Raw genomic sequence first — 19,579 nt, forward strand, 5'->3', positions numbered from 1 at the left:
CAGCTAATCAATACAGGGAGGCCTCACAGCAAGGACATAAGCTCACTTATAGGACAGGATTTAAACTGTGTGTGTGTGTGTGTGTGTGTGTGTGTGTGTGGCGCTGGGGTGGGGGGGTTCTAGAAGTGTTAGAATCTATGCATTCATGCATGAATGACTTCACTGGTGCTAATGTGCCTCTACGTCTGCATGTGCAATGATACATGCAAACACATGCACATTTTAAATGCACTTGTACTGTTAACACTCTACAAAGCAGACAGGTCACACTGGACAGGAACTAAGGTAGGTGAAAAAATATAATATAAAATAATCACTTTTATTTATTTTTTTAACCAGGATTGTAGTTTATTCCTAAAGGATGCAATGACAAATTTAGACCAAAAAAACATTGTGCTGCACAGGAAGAGTATGCTTTATAAATTATATATACGTATAGGTTGTATACTCTCTCACCTCCAAGAGAAACAGTGCTGCAACATATCACTCCCTTCACTTCCACATCTACCTCAAAACAGAGGAAATAAATAGAGTACTTAAATCCAAAGGGAAGTTGCATTGTTACAACAGCCAAGTCACATCAGTCTCACAGCAAACAACATAAGGACACTCAAAGAGGATAACAAATAGAATAAAGAAAATATACCAAAAACCCTACACTAAAATCTTTAATTAAAAACTGAACTAAACTAAAATTAAGGCCACAACTGTTAGTATATAGATTGATAATGCCTGGTAATATTCATAGTGCATGTATGTATGTAATGCATATTGATGCCTTGTACTGATATGCCATGGTGCTTCATTGGTGGAGCTCAGTGTAACGGGTTTACATAAGCTACTGTTGTGTAGTTCAATCTAAAACAGTTTATCATTTTTTCTGTTGATGGTGCAGTTTGTATGTAAAATATGACCATGTAACCATGTTTAGTGGGATGAAAAGTGCAATATTTCCCAGTGAAATGCTGTGCAGTACCAGTGTAAAGAACCATAAAAGTACCATAAAATTAAAAAACTGACTACTGAAAGTAGGGGAGACCGGGGATGGTTGTAACAAGGGTCAGTTGTAACACGTCCAATTTCTCCAATCAGGAACAAGTTACCAATCACCTTACACTACACATGCTTAATTTAGACCTTTTTCCACATGCAGAATAGCCATTTTTAGAAGGAAAAAAATAATTTTGAGGTAAGAAAGTATATTTTTGTCATTTATTTTTTGTTGTTACAGCATTGCTTACTTTGTAGTTAAACTCATCAAACTTGAGGCCTGTACTCCAGGAGTGCCATGTCTGTCACCACTGTGCCGGTGCAAGACAAACAAGCACAAACACACACTAATATTCAATTGGTGCACATTTTGTTAAATTGTATTATTATGTTCACTACTATACACTACATTGACTGATAGAAAATAAAATACTTGGGTCACCCCTACACATACACACAGACACACCAATTATGTTAAAACATTATTGAAGTGTTGAATATAAAGCTTTCCATATCATTTTTTTCTTTTATTCCTTATTACATAATGTTACATTTTACCCCAGCGTATGTTACAACTAACCCAGACCATGGTGTGAATTATAACGTTTTACTCCTTGTGTGTGAGACAAACAATGCATTTTCTGTCTGTGTTGCAGAAATAACAGTAACATGATTTAATAGCAGACGTGTGTAAGTGTAACCAGCTGCCCCTGAGAACGTACTGCACGGTCCTGACTTGAACCGGCGACCTCGGGTATGGGAGGTGGACATGCTGACGAGGAGGCAAAAACCCATGGGCACTAGTGTCTGTCGACAGTGCATCTCTTAAGGTGTCAGGGAGGGAGGTTTACTCACTGCACGGCCTTGCTGGCTTCCGTCACATAAGCATAGGTGTCATTTTGGGTCCCCACCACATTTTAAAATGGCTGATGTTGTCCCCACCACTTTTTGAAAGCATTTGCTAAACGTTTTCTAAAAATATTAACTTTCAACAAGACATGTTGAATAATAAATAACAATTCTATGAGAAATAAACCGTTCTCATGGAATTTTTATTGCACAATAAGAAATCCATCCAGCCATCCATCGTCAACCATTTATCCTGCTTACAGGGTCGCGGGTGGGGGCTGGAGCCAATCCCAGCTGACATCGGGCGCAAGGCGGGGTACACCCTGGACTGGTCGCCAGTCCATCGCAGACAATAAGAAATCATGAAATGCAATTTAAATATAGAAGAAACAGATCTTCCTTTTCCAAAAAAAATTTCACTTTGGCTAAAAAAACAAGCTGCTGATTACTGCAGTATATTGTATTTTTTTTATTCTGATTTGTCACTGGCCCCCCTGAAAATTTCTCTAGAATGCAGGAAATTAAGAGTTTAATGACCCCCAGACTCCCCAATCAATTATTTCATCTAAATAATATTGGAGTATCTTCTTGTCTTGTTCCCGTGAACACACTGACTTAAAAGAGCTCAGAGGGAGAGACAGAAATGTCAAAAATTTTACAACCATACCCGGTCTCCCCTACAGGACTTGAGGAAATGTACTTAGTTACAACCCAGCACTGTGTGTCATCCAGGTAAGAGGTCATATACCTATTATACAGTAAGTATATAAGTACATAATACATGTAATAAGAATTAATAGGCTATTGAGATAATAGTAGTAGTTAGTACTCACGACAATATTACTGCTAATAGTAATAACTGTCATAGAAACATTAGTAGTTATTTTAGTTGTGCACAATAGTAGGCTACTGGCAGCCACATTTTGAAAGTAGTCACAAAGCATTTTGGTGGGACGTTCAGGGCAGGTAGGTGGAGCTCGTGCGCAGCTGGTGTCACTCATCAAACCAGAGAGAGAGAGAGAGAGAGAGAGAGAGAGAGAGAGCGGGGAGAGAGGCCGTCGAGTACAGAGCAGAGGTTAGCACAGGACACTGCTGCCTGTACGGCTGCTGGACCTCAACAACTAGCGACAAGAGGCGAACAAACCCAAACCTCCTCGGATATCTCGACCTACCTCACCGCCGCCAATTAAACCTTCGGATATTGTGCTACTTGGACATACAGCGGCAAGTTCAAAGTCATATACGACAGCGCGTATTCAGCATTAACGTGTCAGAGGTGTGTTTTTCGATCGTGAACGCTTTTCCACCGACTGGACCTCTTCACTTTTCGGTGACGGCTACATTCTACTGTCTTTCTTTACGGCATGCATGGATTTAAGGGCAACCCGTACTTGCTGTGACATTACGGAGTAGTCTATCAACGAAATGGAGTGTTCGCCTGCTGGCTACGAGGATTAGCAAGCGAAAAGACAATTACATAATAGCTACTACAAAATATAGCGAAAAACTGCTAGCGATAGCGACGTTTCCAGCCGACACATAGGCTGAGGACGTTGGGGTCGGTCATTATATAAACTCTTTAACATAAATGGCTACACACCACATGTGGGTTGGTATGGTAATGTGATGTTACTGTGTCCCTTTGCCCTCTTTTCAGTCTTTGGTGCTACAAAGTAACGAGGGCTGCAACTCCGCCCGCACAGTCGGTGGCACTTGTAGCATTTCGACTGTAAAAGGACGATAAAGAAGAACTCGGCGTTTCATTGTGTCGTCTAAACTCGTTCCGGACGTTGAAAAACGACACAACGCACGGCAGAAAGACAAAAGACTGTAAAACCTGCCTGTGCTCCTCCAAGGGCTGAGAGGTCACCGGGACCGGTCATCTCTCTTTCTCTCCTCCCCCTCACCCTCTCATCAGTCTGTTATGAAGATGTGAACTCTTCCCTCCCTCCCTCCCTTCCTCTTTCTGTCTTCGCCGTCCAGGACGCTTTGATCTTTTTTTCTCTCTCCATCTCTGTTTGGTACAAAGACATCAAACGCGACTCCCGCCTCTCGGGGATGTACGAAAGCGTGGATGTTGTGGGTTTTAGTCCCAGCCCCAGCAGCCCCAGTCCCGGCTCTTTTCTGAGCATGGACTACTACCACAGACCCCCGGGGCTCGGGCCGGAGAAAGGACTACTGTCCGGCGTAGGACTCCAGCGTCCGTTCGGAGGGTCCCTGCTGGCCGGCAGGCACTGGAGCGGATCCAGCCACTGTGAGTCCTGTTGAATAAGTGATTTGCCATTTCAGACATGTAAACAAAATACCTGCAGGACACACCGTAATTAGTCAATGCACATTATTTAATTTGTTAAAAAATGCCAGGGGGTGCTGCTGGAGGGGAGCCCTTGCTTATGTTTTGATATTTGTTGTCAGCTTGGGGGGGTGAATGCACGAGTTCACTGGTTCCATCTGGGACACACGCCAGCCCCAAAGCCTCTTTTTTAGCCTCTTATTAACTAGATGGGGAAGGAGCACACCACTGTTCTGTACAACATAGTGATATTCACTTTGACTCTACTAGCCTCCTCAGCATGTTTCCTTTCCTATGCCCTTTGATTGTTACTTCCTTACTGCATTTCAGAACTTGTTCTACCCTAGCTACTGTGCTACATAGAAATTGATTTCTTTATCTCTTATTGACTGCTCTGTCAGAGGGTTTTATAACATCTGTTTATAATAAATAACCAGGGCAAACTGCTACAAAGGTGGGCCTTGAAGGTTTCATGTCAGTTGGCTTTATTCTGCACTGTATACAGTATCAGACCGCTGTTGGTTAGTTTCAGCTTGTGACTGCTCTTCCTCTTTGCTGATGCTGCTTATAAGTGACTGGCATATCCTCTCATGATATGGCATACTTAAAAGTTTAGCAGTTTGGCTCTTGTTGTTCGCTGTCCAAGCGCTGAGCGCCAGATGCCTTTTATTTTGACAAATGCTGCATTCAGTTTAAGAAAATCTGTGTAGTAATGTTATGGTGAGAATTAAAGTTCTCTTTCGTAAGCCTGTTCATTTAACTGTGCCTACGCTGGGTTTGGTTTCTGTTTTTTAGTGTAGCCACTCAAGTGACCTCAGTAGGTCAGCAGCTGCCTGCACTCATTTACCAAATCTGGCCGTCCTGACCTCAGGCTCAGTGCTTCTCAGTGGATGAGAATGAGCTCAAAATATCATCAAAATAAACTACCAACACACTATACAGCCTGTTAATTAGGGCTGAACGATTTTTTGCCAGATATTGTGATAATAAAAAAAAAAGTTCAATATTTACTGCATCTGCACAGAGCAGATGAACCGGGCAGGAAGTCAGACACAGAACGGCATAAAGAATACGGCTGATTTTCAAAATAAAACACCCTGTGCAGACTCCCGATCGTATATCAACAATATAGACAAAAAAAGAAACAGTTTAACTATGTAGCCTACTTAACCATGGTAGAAGCACAAAAACAAGGACAGCTAAACAAATTAACAAAATCTGAACAAGTCAGGAAAATCAGGCAGGCTATATGCTCTTATTCTGAAATGCTCCATGTGGGATCGGGATATGTAGCCTACGAAGAGCGGCACAACACCGGCTCACAGAGAGCTGTTATCCGTAGTTGAAGCACAAGAAAGGACAAATTAACAACATGTCAACAACAACGTAAGTCAGGCTAATGCTCCGCTGCTGAAAAACTTAAGTGTGAGTTGACGCCGGACAAAACCACAGCACAGCCGCCGCCTGTGTCTGTTTGCGTGACGCCACGATCCCGCGTTAACCTCCAGTTTCGTTTGTTGTTGTAAAATGTACACACCCTGTCAGGCGCATGGCGCTTGTGGTTGGTTAGCAAGTCTGTCACACAAGGTTGACAACGGAGTGAATCTGTAACTGCACAACTGTTTGAAACGGGTCAGATGCGCTGTATAATAAACTACCTACATAACCTTTTAATCGCCGTTTTCACTATTAGCTAATCGTGTTCTTTCAAATTGCAATTTCGTTTTGAAAACGATAAATCGTTCAGCTCATTTCATCCCAGTTAAGTGATAGAAAACTGGTTGTTTTTGGGTTTTGGAGTGTTGGTCAGACAAAACAAGACATCTCAAGAAGTCATCTTGGGCTTTAGCACATTTTGAAATGTATTTATTTTACTATATCCAGACCAAACTATTGAGTGATTCATTTAGAAAATAATCAATTTAATCAATAATTAAAATGGCTGTTAGTTGCAACCCTAGAGGGGAATGTTTCCCACATTCTGTGAGTTGCTCACTGTTTTATTTGCCATTGATTATTGTGTTTTGTGTACTTCAAATTCAAATTACCTGGGAAAAAGTCTCATACTTTACCACAAAAATGCTCATACTAAAAAATAACAATACTGTTGATAATAATTATCGTATGGTTTATGATCATTTAAGCCCTTTTGTGAAGATTTGCTAGGTGATTATTTCACCTATCAAAGGATTTTGGTTAGTTTCAGACATTCCTGGTGAAACATTGGTGCAGGCCATTTCACTGAGTTATTTACAATATGTGACATTTTAAAACCAGAAAAACAAAAATAGAGAAATCTATTAATAATTAATTAATTAGTAGTATTAGTATTAATATTAATACTAATTATGATTTTATGTTAAATTTATGCTAATGGTAACACTACATTATACTAATAACAATTACAAATCAAAAACAGTGAGAAGTGTAATTAGGTTTTGCTAATTATTTGACATGTGGTGATAATTTCATTCATTTTACACTGTAGCATGTTTTTGCTTCACCAGTGTCATATTGGGTATTGTTTGAAAGTTTGAAAATAGTGTTATTGAAACATCTATTCTTCAGTGCTGCCTAATCACAAGCAGCAGTTTAGGAACTTTGCCTAAATAAAATAAAAGATGCAAAGTGTCAGTTATGATTTAAATCAGGAACTGTATGATAAATAAATGAGGAAACAACCCCAGACATTCAGTTCCAGCTTTTGGTACTTCATATTTCAAATATTGAGGTTGAATATCTAGCCGTGATGTAAGACACAGATCATTTCCATACAGCCTTTTTCTATACCTGCCTAACATATGCAGGATCATGAGGGACTAGTGCCAATCCCAGCATGCATTGGCTGAGAGGCACGGTACACCCTGTACAGTCCATGGCAAGACTAACATGTGAACACACAGAAACACAGGACCTTCTTGCTGTGAGCTGACACTGCCGCCCCACTCCAGTGTCACATGTAAGAGACCGTCAGAGTCAGACAGTAACCCAAGGGCGATGACGTGGTGATGTCACGGTGACTCGGACCTTGCACAACTAAGTTAATGTCATACAGAGAAAAGTGGACTCCGGTCAGCCGGTGAGAAACAGAGAGAAAGGGAGATGTATTGAAGGGAGTGCTCGTAAATTCAAGCTGTAAAGACAGGGAGGATTGCCCTCAGTATATGTGTGTGTGTGTGTGTGTATGTGCGCCTTTGTGCGTGACTGGAATGAAGAGCGTCAAAAAGGTTCAAAGGTCAAAGGCCGTACACAGATGCAGGCGCGACACACATTCAGCCGCTGCTCAGCGACATGTAAGCAGTGGCTGGGGGATAGTGGTTAGCTCTGTGTGTGTTTTGTGTGTGTGTGCGTGGTTGGGTGTAATCCAGAGCAATGACTCACTGACAATTGGGAAGTGACCTACATCTCTCCCTCTCTTTATTTCTCCCTCTATCTGCCTCTTTCTTTCCTGTGTCAGCTGCCCAGTCATCACTTCCCCGCACTGAATGACCTCTCTTTCTGTCTATTGAAGAAACACACACACACACACACACACACACACACACGCACACTCACAGTTTTCCTGGGAATGTGAGGCTCTACTGACCAAGTTTGACCTGAGTGTGAAAAAGGGAGGAGGTGGATGGTTGTGTGTCAGTGTTTGTATCTATGAGATGTCTTTATTTCTGTGTGTGTGTGTGTGTCAGTGCACTACCATCAGGTAAATGCTAAAAGAGTGGCGGTGGAAAGCTGGTTATTAATTCATTCATTCTAGACAGAGTCCTCTGGCATGGCATGTCTTTGTCTGTATTTGAGTATGTCGGAGCTTCTTCTCTCATGTTACACCTTCACATCTTTTTTATCTATTAGAGATAGGATACAGAAGGAACAACAGTATTATCTTGACTGCTATTAAGTTGTACCAATGCCTAATTCTGATTATGTACACAGTGCTAACATTACTAACAATTAAAAACAGCATCAATGCAACAGCACTGCAGAACTAAAGCTTGTTGTTGTTATTTTGGTGTACTTTGCATTTTCCTGTTATGCGACCCTCAAAATTAAACAAGTTGCACAAGTTTGATCCAATACATCACTCACATTCAGGACGTCCCGACTCCCGATCAAATTTTGATAAAGATCTGAACAGTTAAAGGTGGGGTAAGGAATTCTAATCTAATATACGTCAAATTCAGGAAATATTTCCTCAAGGTACGCTAGCTGCCCGTTCTGCGTGCGCGCTGAAAATAAATCGGATGTTTGTATCAAGCGGGAAGTTTCCGGTCAGCGATCTGATGCAAATGCGTAAGTCCCTGAAACCTGCTTTCTATTGAACGGCCAGCAGGGGGCGACTCTTCTGGTTGCAAAAAGAAGTCCGGCTCCATTAGAAATAATGGCAAAATGACCCTACTTCTCACCTGAATAATTACCTGAGTAAACATTTTCCTGATGAGTTTATGGTCTCAAACGGTAGTTTCATGTCTTCTTCAATACAAAGTGAGGTTCATTTAGTAAATAATGGTCCCATTTATTTTATATATATTGATAAAAAAATATCTGCATATTATCTGGGATTTTGTCAATAATGATAATTAGACAATATTTTACATACTTCAAAATGTGTTTGTAAAAGTACAATATTGTTAGAGCTCCTGAAGTTAATCGAACTTTAATTGTTGCTTACTAATAATTAAAGAGGTGGTATTATGCTAATTTTCAAGTTCAAAATCTTATTTAGGGGTTGTACCAGAACAGGTTTACATGGTTTAATTTTCAAAAAACACCATATTTTCCTCATACTGCACATTGCTGCAGCTCCTCTTTTCACCCTGTGTTGTACGCTCCGCTCCTGAGCTACAGAGTGATGCATCTTACTTGTACAAAATCTTTGTTGGGAGTTGCACATGCGCAGTTCCCAGGTAAGGACTAATAGCCAATCAGAAGCAGAGAAGAGCGGGTCGTAAGAAACAAGGTAGTGTGATCCAAATCAAAGCCGCTTCAGACTGAGACCGTAACCTAGCAGATGGTATAAGTTATTACCAGTCCACAACCACACAACATCATTGTTCCACATCTTACCATCAGGACTAAACGGTGTTCTGACGATCTATTCTGCCTTGCCGAAAATTGCTACCATGGCGCAAATCGATAGACTCGACTCTGCTCCGTTTTCCACTGCAGGTAGCACCCAGAGACAGTACGTAGCTTGTCGTCATAGTGGCGCCACACACAACTGCCGCGACGTAACGTTCAATGCGACACACACACCAGCGATCCACACAGCTTTCTCTTTTTTAAGTTAAAACGTTTCAACATTCCTCAGAATGTAAAGACAGATAAGCGGTATGAAAACCTTCCAGCTGTGTTTTCCTCTGCCGTTGTTGCTGCAGCGGTCTGTGAGACGGCGGGAGCAGAGGGCTCTGTGAGCGGGCGGCTGGCCGGCCTCACACGCTCCTCCCGCGAGTTGGCACAGGCTTCCCCCGCAGCCACTTGCGGAGCTCCTCAAGTCCGAAAATATTCAAGCACATTTTTGTTCCGCCATCACTTCTCGTAAAACTACTACTACACAGCTGATTTGTCACATCAGAACTTCTCAGAAGTGGATTTAGTGATGAAAACTGTAAAATATAAAACTTTCTGTTGCTGGCCTCTGTCTGGTGCAGTGATGATGCAGTGAATAGTGAATATTCTCTCTGACCAATCAGCAGTCTGTCGTGTTTTCACGTTACATGTTAGTATCCCTCAGCTCGCTTGGAACCTGGACGGAGGTGAGGTGATATGAAAAAAAGTACCTGGAAGCAGGTACAGGTGCAACATTTCTACAATGGAAAACCAAACAAAGGCGCGTCGAGCCAAAGGGCCTCCGCTCAGACTAGCTTGGTTTGAGGGCGGGCCTGACCCCGCTAGCTGCTTGGCAAGCTTTATGACGCGTTTTCATTGTGACGTCACAAGTAAAGGAAGTGAAGGGCTGGACCACAAATGAGCTGTTTTCAAGCGGTTCAGAGCAGAGCTTTCTGTGGGAGATGGGAACTCCCTTTGGGCTGGACTTTGGGCTTTTTCACTTTGCAAACCTGTTACATGCACAAAAGATATATAACTCAATGAAGGAGAGGGGAAAAGCCACAAAGCAGAATACCACCTCTTTAATGGAAACTGGTCTTATTTATTGACCTGAGTGTGATAATTATTTTTTTTTTTATAAGAAAAGTCGGTAATTCTAAAATCTGAGCTTGTGAAGCTATCAAATGAATTTAAAAATTAATCAGTTATCAAAATAGTTGCTTTTCTTTTTGATCTGCTTAGATTAATCGACTAATGGTTGCAGTTCGAATGTTAGCTCCAGTTCCTGCTCCTGCACATGCTGCCTCAGGAAATGAATGAAAATGTTTCCAGGTGAAGGTAGTGTTGGGCAACGCTAGAAAAATATAGCAGAAGACGATTGAAATGTGTCCGATATTTTGCCCTGCCGTGGATTTGTTTAACACCTTTGCTAGTATTTGGTAATTGTGAGCAAACCAGTAAGCAGTCACTGCTTTTTTGGCAAAAACAGACATTCTGGTTATTTTATCTATAAATAGTATCTCAATACATACGTTTATCATGATACACATTAATCAGGGCTGAACTATTTGGGGAAAAAATGGAATTGTGATACGTAGTCTGCAGAGAGTGGAATGAAACAGGCTCACAGAGAGCTGTTATCTGTAGTTCAAGTACACAAAATCACCAAATAACAACATGTCAACAACATGTAGGTTAACGCTCCATGACTGAAATACTTCAGTGTGAGTTGACGCTGGACAAAATCGCAGCATAGGGCCCACTCTGATTGGTGAGTAGGACCGCTTGTGATTTTTGAGAAGATCTTTCACACTAGGTTGACAACGGAATGAATTTGTAACTGCATAACTGTTTAAAATAGATCAATCGCAATTTTGATTTGAAAATGATTAATCGTTCTGCCTAATATTAATATTAATATTGTGATAGTATTATATAGCAGGATTTTAACCATAGTGCCCACCCCGAGGTAAAGGTGAATGTGGAACAGGGGCTAGTCAAAGCTTTTGGTCCAAGTATGTTCAGTTCAACTTTGTTGTCAGACTCTGGGTCCATTAGATTAGATTATGGTGATGATGCTTGTTTATTTGTTTTGGATTGACATAAGAAGAAAATGATTAGCAGTGGGGCTTAACACTATGTTTGAGTATGTTTGTCATATTTAAGAACTTATGTCTAAATCATGTTAACTGTCCAGGGAGGAGAATTAAGCGGTGTGATTACAGCCTGGTCTCTAAGCTGAAAATGCTCTCTGGTTTGCTGGCATAACGCCAAGACTGCCTGGGGAGACGTTTAACAACATTTTACATCAGATTTGGAAAACTGCTTACTATGCTTAATGCTGGCTAACATTTAACTCTGTCACTATTGGATTCAAACTAAACTGACCTGAGGTCAGGTTGACTGGCCTGCCCAGGAACAAGGATGGCCTGACTTTTAAAGGTTTTAGCCATGCATTATTTGTGTACCATGCCCCGGGGAAAAACCCCAAGCTGATAATTAATGTTGGTAAATAACATGTTAGACTTTTATACAGACAGTCTTTCTGTACTGACTATGTATATTTGCTTACAGCCACACAGTCTTAGTATCATGGAAATGCACAGAATGAACTGCTTCTATAATTGCAGTCCACTGTGCGTTCCTGTATTGTGTAATGACAGTAAAGCTGACCTTCTTCTCGCCTTGGGAAAGCTTAAGAGAGGAGATCCTGATGGTGATAACAGTAGCAGAGGAAGTGGCCATGAGCTGGCTGCTGATCTGACTGCGGGCTACAATTCATTCATTCGTCACTTGTGTTTTAAATGATATATTTTCATCATTCATTCTTGAAATGTGAGCAGTTTACCTCAGCATGAGTTTCCCACAGAATGACTGCATAACTGTGGCGTAGCATGGGGTGGGGTGGGGGTGATGTTATACAGTGGAGAATAATGCAGTTGAATGATGTCACGTCCAGTGTTTTCACAATACTGACATTTTAACTCTGCTGCAATACCTTTGAAAATCAGATATTCCATAACATTTTATAGGTCACCATTATTAGGTGTCGGTCCTGCAGGTGTTTTGCTCAATTTGGTTTCGTTAGCTCTGCTCTGTAGCGTCGCTTGTAGATGGGCTTGCTTGTATCCTTTGTCAGCATCCAATCACAAGTGAAGAGTACTAGCCAATCACAGCACAGGACTAGTCGAAAAGGCAGGAAAAAAGTAAAGTGATTCAATGAGACGAGAAGACGGCGCTGCAAGTGAGAGTGTGTGTGTGTGTGTGTGTGTGAACTCGCTGTCAGGGAGAAGAGATTGTGAGAGAGTGTATGTATCGATACTGCAGAAAATAAATGTTAAAACCTTTTAAAATATTCAGTATCTGTGTATAACAAAAATCTATATTTATACACTAGCCACTTCTGACAAACTGTACCCCACTCTCCCTTAAAGACCAGTCACATTCTGAAATCTACAGCATAAAAAGAATTCTTTTTCTATTTCATTAATTAATAAATATTCTATCTACAACAACACGTTATTGGCTAAGATAACCATGTATATTAGATTGTACTCTGCATGAAATAAGGGAATTATACATAACGTTTCTTTGTTTTGATATCGGCATTAAATATCGGCCATGAAATGTCCTGCTCTCTAAATATTGGTGTTGGCCATTGAAAAACCCATATTTGTTTACCGCTAACATATAGACTAGTTTTGCTAACAATCCCGCAATGCAACTTGTCGCATTTATAGAGGAAAAATCCCAACCATGCAATAATACATCCTGTCAGTGACGACAGAAAATGAGGATGATTCATAAGTAGGGATGGGGATCGATACCCGGTTCTAAAAGGACCCGGCTCCAAAATTTCTCAAAACCTGAAAATCAGTAAGGTCCAGGCTTATCAATACTGCAGGTCCTATAATAACGTTATGTCTCGAGAGTCAAATCTGATTTTACTTGGAACACGATGAATAAGAAAACTAATGTTATTTAGTGATGACACCAAACACGGTATTAAACGGGCTTTAGCTTCCCACAATTCGACAGCGATGTTGCCGTTTAAAATGCGTGCTTCGCCCATGGAAAACTCCACTGCATATCAAATCAAGCGCTTCCTAAACTTACAGCCAAGGGGGCGATTTGGTTGCGCGCGCACCCTCCGGCTGCTACAGTCCAGAGTCAGACAGCAAAATCCACGAGACCGCATGTGTCCGCTGCTCCGCGGCTGCCAGAGCTGATCGCGGCCCTTCTAGTCAATGGGAGTACATCAGACGCAGTGTGTGCCAGATGCAGCTCTCGGTTCCGCTCAGTGAAGAATATACAAGTCTGTTTTTGATGTAAGCTGCGTCAAGTTGCATAGAGCAGATTGAACGGCAGAGAGAACCTAGTCAGTTTTCAAAATAAAACACCCTGTGCATACTCCCAATCATAAAATCAACAAAAGAACCTTTTTATCTACATACCCTATTTAATCAGAGAAGAAGCACAACAAGCAGGCACTGATTACCAAATCAACAAAATGTTATTTATATTTTGCTTCTAGGTGATGCACTTTAAGGACCAGTCTTATTTTGATGCAAAGATTTGTACATTAGCAGAATAGCAGCACAACATGGATGTGAACGCAGTTGCCTGTTTATTTCACTTTGAAAATGCAATAAAAATATATAAAATCAATGAATAATCGTTCGGTCTCAATATAGATCAAAATAATTGTGATTATCCTTTTGGCCATAATTGTGCAGCTCTAAAACTCAGCTGCTGGTTGAGACAAACCAGCCGCTTCTCCTTCTACCAGGTAACATTACCTGCAGTAATTCATAAAATGCTTCGACACAAATTCTTTGCATCGATGCTTCGTTTAATCCATGTAACTATACAGCACAGTGTTACCAGCACACTGTTACCTTGGACCGCAGACAAGGTAACAGAAACTTTAGCATTTAACTGAAATCATGATTGATTGTTGAGTTGAAGCCAAAATAAGCCGCAGACCTCAGCTGAAAATGCGCACATGTGCGTTTGTTGTTCTCCTTTTTGGGCCTTGCAGTCAAGAGTTAACTGGGTGTCGGGGAGCTGCAACTTTTAACTCCCCTGCAGCTCTCTCTGTAGCTCAGACAATCCCTGCTACCTGCGTGTGCTAATCCATCCTTTCCCCCAGATTCTTTGTCTTTATAATCGCCATCTTTACAATAATAAACAGCTGTTTCGTGTGCAGGATCGCTCATTTCCCATTTAACATTTCACGTGTGTTTTCTTGATAAAAGTGGTTTGGAAACCAGCGTCGGGTGCCATAGGTGTTGTCAGCTCGTGTAGAGTGTGACCCCCTGTCACCGATCAGTCACGTAAGTGTGAACGCCACAACGACTTCAAGACTGCCGCCATCACGGAAAGTTGTGTGAACTGAACGGCCATCAGCCGACGCTGAAAGTCGTGTAGTCTGCACGAGCCTTTAGTATAACTTGTATAGCACTCGGGTGATGTTTGTTTATGTTTGTAAAGCAGCTGTCTGGTTGTTGGTCTGATGTTTGCTGTATGACACAATATGAATTTCCGAAAGGACCATTAAATATCTATCACCTAGAAACGTGCACAGCTGATCCCGTTACAGGGGTGGGGCAGGCAAAGTACTTCTTAAACGATGCATCGATGAATCGTTGAAATCTATAGAAGCTTCGAATACTAAAATCATCGTTAGCTGCAGCCCTAATGCACACTTAGATGATTTTCATTTGTTTACAAAATGTATTTGCTGTTTATTTTTATTTTTTATGCAAACAAAAGTGTGTGCATCAGTACATTTTAATATTTTTTGGCACATTTTTACAATACCGTGATAATACTGATAACTGTTATAATTTTGATCATATAGTCGGGATATGAAATTTTCATACCGTTTCATCCCTAGTGCAGAGACATGGCTGGTAACAACTTGCCCGCTTCAAACACATTTCTGAGGACCTCTCTCCAGTTTTCTAAGCTCAGTGGTCCTCAGGTTCAAGCAACTGGTTTTGTTTCTGGTTTGGAACCCATACGTCTTGTTTATTACAGCCATGTGGAACGTCCACTGCTGACGTAACAATGCTTGCTGTAGCCTGGTTTATTTGCTCCAAACCAGCTGATGGAAACGCATCTTATTCGCATTTCCTTTATTTTTTTTTTATTATTAGCGACATTTCAAATGTCCGCTTAAAATTCTCATGACAGTTGGATGGAAACATGGCTAATGTTAGCACACTTCAAATATTTTCCTCATACCTTGCAGGCCTATCTCATGCCCTTTGGGTCTCCTTTTACCAAAACAGTCACCAAATAAAGTATTGATAGTGGTCTTGATAAAGTGTCCAGAATCTTAATTTACTGCTCACCATAGAGTAAACTACTTCGTGTTTATTACATAGGAAATGGTGAATAAGTGAATGAGGGAGTGACTTCGTACACAGCAGTCTACAGCCATGCTAGCGGCTCTGAGGTTGTACTTAGGCACAGCAGTGCTTTGAGCTGAATGCATTTTCATCCACAATGAAAATGCAAACATGTGGAAGTATAATATTTACCATATTCACCATACAGCTGAGGCTGATGGGAATGATGTTGGTTTTGCAGGTTCTTGGTCATAAATGAAAGTAATGGACAAAATGAAACTTTAAACTGATGGTGGCCAGATCATCACCAAAGTCATTAGGCTTCATTATCTGGGAACCATTATTGAGGAGATAAATGTACGTAAACATGATTAAAATGGGAGGATAGCCTCCTCCTGAGTCACATTTTTAAAGATGACTCACCAATATTCCCCTCTGTTGAAAGAACCTTTCCCTCATTTCAACAGTAAGAAGAAAGTCTCTCTGAATCAAAACCTACAGCTAAAAGCTGCGCTTTTGTTGTTTTAATGACACGTGACCTGTTTGCATCATGTCCTGCACACTAAAGCAGAAGCGGGAAGCAATAGGAAGAGATTAACAAACACACAGATGAAAACAGAGTAAGAGAGACATGGAAATAGGAGAGAGGGGGAGAAGAACAGAGGGAGGTTTCAAAGAGGTCAGACAGTGCTGACTAACTGTGGGCTAGTGTGTCAGTGAAAAGAAAGCAAAGACAAATAGAGGAGATGAAGAGAGGGGAAGATGGAGGGACGGTGTGATGGCTGAGGAGGAGGATCTCTTCTCTCTGCTTCTCTATGTAAACAGTGCAGACCAGCAGAAGGGGAGTTGAATCTCCTCCATAGTGGAATGTCTGGTATGGCTACTAAAGCAGGGGGAGGGGTGTGTGTGTGTAGACGGGTGTTGGGTTAGAGGTTAGAAGAGTTGGGGATGGTCCCGGTATCTTAAAGTCAGGACCTTAAATTGTGTGACAGTATGTCCTTGTCAAGTGTCTGAACAAAACTAAAGCAGGAAAAAGTGAAACAGCAATGATTATAACAAAGATAAGGCATCCTTTAAAAAGTCACCTATTTTGCATTCAACTTTTGTCTTATCCAGCTGTAGTATCAAATAAACATAGACACGAGGGCTGCACGAATAATCACGCAACGATCTCAGTCTCAATGCAGGCCCGGAAAATGTCTGGTGAGAATCCCTGTCACACGGCCACTAGCACATCCAGCAGAGCTGTAAAAAGGCAGAGAGGTCAACAAGGTTATGACTTACTGCCAAACTGAGGCAAATATATGGGTCTGGTCACCGCAAACCAAGAGATGAATGCTTTTTTCGTAACTGTTCAATGTCTTACTGCAACTACTCTGCATGTTGTGCTCCCTGCTCTAAATAACACTAAAGTTAGTTGCCGAGCAGCACTCAGGGAAGAAATGTGAAACATGCATCATTTTGAAGCTGAACTTTGTAATCAAACTTAGAGCCTGAACGATATATCTGCCGGCCGATATTATCGGCCAATATGAGCTAAATGCATTTATATCGGTCCTGCCATTTATTTAGGCAGATATGTGACCATTAAAAAAGAAACAGAGAGACAGATCTTTTACTCATGTACCACCAGACGGCGCTCTGCACTGCCTCACCACAAAAAACACAGAAGAAAACAACCAGCTGACCAGAGCCTACCGGAGCAACAACATGCAGAGTGGCTGTGCAGTGAGTGGGTCCTTTGTCATGTCAATTACATGACTTAAATAATAATAATAATGAAAGTAGCCCCAATCACAAAAACTTTCATGACTTTCTCACCCTTCAGTTTTTCTCAGCCTTCTGCCGACTTCCTCCAGGCTCATAGCAGTGTGTTTAATGTCACGGTAGTTGGGTGTTGGAGGCTACACTGCTGACAGACGTGAGTGTGGATTTATTTCTGAAACAGTGTGGCAGTTCTAGTGAAGAGGCCTCATTTCTCCCTTCATCACTTCTAAATATTCTCCAACATCGCCTACAGCAGCTAATGTTGCACGTTGTTAAATTAGCCGCAAAGCCAATGCCGTGGAGGAGCGCTAACGTTAATGAGCAGTTAAATGATAGTGGTTAACGTATTCTAAATTTATCTGCGAGCCGTTTGTTTGTAGTTGGAGTCGGCATGTCTGAAATGATTAAACCAGAGTGTTCATGTAAAACGTGAACTGAACAAGAATTTAACACGGCTTTCTGCCAAACAAAGTTATCTAGCTCCTTCAAATGTGAAACGTTTTAGTTATAGTTGCAAATCCTCGTTTTAGACAATCATGTAGTATTAGATGCATTCAACAGCAGGCCTACGGACAGCAGGCCATGTTTTAGAGCCAGCTGGGGGTGGAGAAATGGTTCTCGTAGCATTGGATATTAAAGACTGCTGGTACAGGCATAAACTAGATATGAATATGCTACATTTAATGTAGTTATTACGGCAGATTGCGTGTAAAGTGAAATACACATGCTTATTCTCTCTCACTCTCTGTTTACAGATGGCTATAATCTATTTTATTAATATAATCCACTTAGGAAAAGCTATTATAGTCCACATACAGAACAGCTTTCAATATCGGCCTGTTCTAAGTGTGGTTTATACAGAGGGCTCTACCATCCAAATCATTTTCAAAATCTACATATCTGCTCAGAAATCGTTTTTCACTTTAATATCGGCCCACAAAAGCCCATATCAGTCGGGCTCCAAATCACACGTCATCAGCCTGATAGTTCATTTTTTACCAGTAGTGACTTAATCATGGACAGTCTGAGCCCACACACTGACAGGGCCTCCATGCTTTGGGGCGCAGGCCACATCTGGCTACAGCTGTTACATATTTAATCATTTTTTAAACATACAGAAAAACAACAGAGTAGACAACAGTGTTGATTGAATTTAGTGGTTTGTGCAGTTGCATATGTTGATCTTTACTACTACATAATGGATCATATTGTTTGCACTGTCTGCATGATAACATTATGGATTGCAATTAGTATTGGTCCTATGACTTATAGGAGAATTTTGAGTGGAAAAAAATCAAATTTTGACCAGAATGGTGCTGCCCTAATAGATGGACAGTTTAAATAGTATTTGTTATTTTTCACTCTGCTTGCGTTTTTACTTTCAGAACAAAAATGGTTCTGTCCAAGAAGGCTATCATTACAAAGGTTACAGACAAACTCCTGGTTAAATCGGACATAAAAAATCACACATTGACATCCTTTGGATCTCACTATGCCTGTTCTGTATCTAAACTGATCTTTCTATATTTGTTCAATAGTTCACTTGGTGTCATACTTTTGTGAGAGCCAGAGGTACAACAAACATCAGTCTGATATCTGCTCTAGGATCTATAGTGACTCATATACACCAGAGATACAAGAGGAGTTGAGCAAAAATAATCATACAGTGACGTAGTTATTACTATAAACCAACATGTTGGGTCCACCTACATTTGAGTAGAACCTCAACCAACACTTTTTTTGGGTACGTATTAAACAGAGGAGATTTAACGTGTTGATTTGTGAGCTTCAGAGGTGCTGTGAGGCAGATTTTATCTTTGGACTGAGCCAAGCCAGCTGTTTCCTCCTGTTTCCAGTCCAGCTGCTGGCTGTAGCTTCATATTTACATACAGACATGAGAGAGGTATCAATCTTCTCGTCTAACTCTCAGCATGAAAGCTAATAAGCCTGTTTCCCAAAATGTCCAACTATTCTTTTAACCATGGGTAACCTAACCAGTTGAAAACTTTGGTGTGTAACTGTGTTGGTAGTAGATTCAGGGCTGAGATAATCTGTCCTTGATGTTGACTTTCTGCCAATTGTCATAAAAAAGGTTGAGTTGCAGAAGCTATGGTTCTGGATACCACTGAAGATAACAGCTATTACTTTGAGCTGGCTTTCATGCTTGGGATATAACAGGTTAATTCAAAAGACAAAACTAGCTTTAAGTAACAGTATGTGTCCAAAACATACTCAACCTGAGTCAACTTTGATATTGTCTCCTTATATAGTATAATTTTGT

At 41.0% G+C, this 19,579-nt stretch overlaps 1 protein-coding gene across 1 annotated transcript in view; it reads left to right on the forward strand.

The window, feature by feature from the left end:
- Positions 1–2,898: 2,898 nt before the first annotated feature.
- The window catches only part of LOC123984039 (retinoic acid receptor alpha-B-like), a 28,357-nt gene continuing 11,676 nt past the window's right edge, over positions 2,899–19,579 (forward strand). The window contains exon 1 of the mRNA XM_046070644.1: positions 2,899–4,093. Coding sequence (XP_045926600.1) covers positions 3,898–4,093 — 196 coding nt within the window. The 5' untranslated portion in view covers positions 2,899–3,897. The remainder of the gene's footprint in view (positions 4,094–19,579) is intronic.

The sequence above is a fragment of the Micropterus dolomieu genome, linkage group LG02 (genome assembly GCF_021292245.1).
Source record: "Micropterus dolomieu isolate WLL.071019.BEF.003 ecotype Adirondacks linkage group LG02, ASM2129224v1, whole genome shotgun sequence".
Lineage (NCBI taxonomy): Eukaryota > Metazoa > Chordata > Actinopteri > Centrarchiformes > Centrarchidae > Micropterus > Micropterus dolomieu.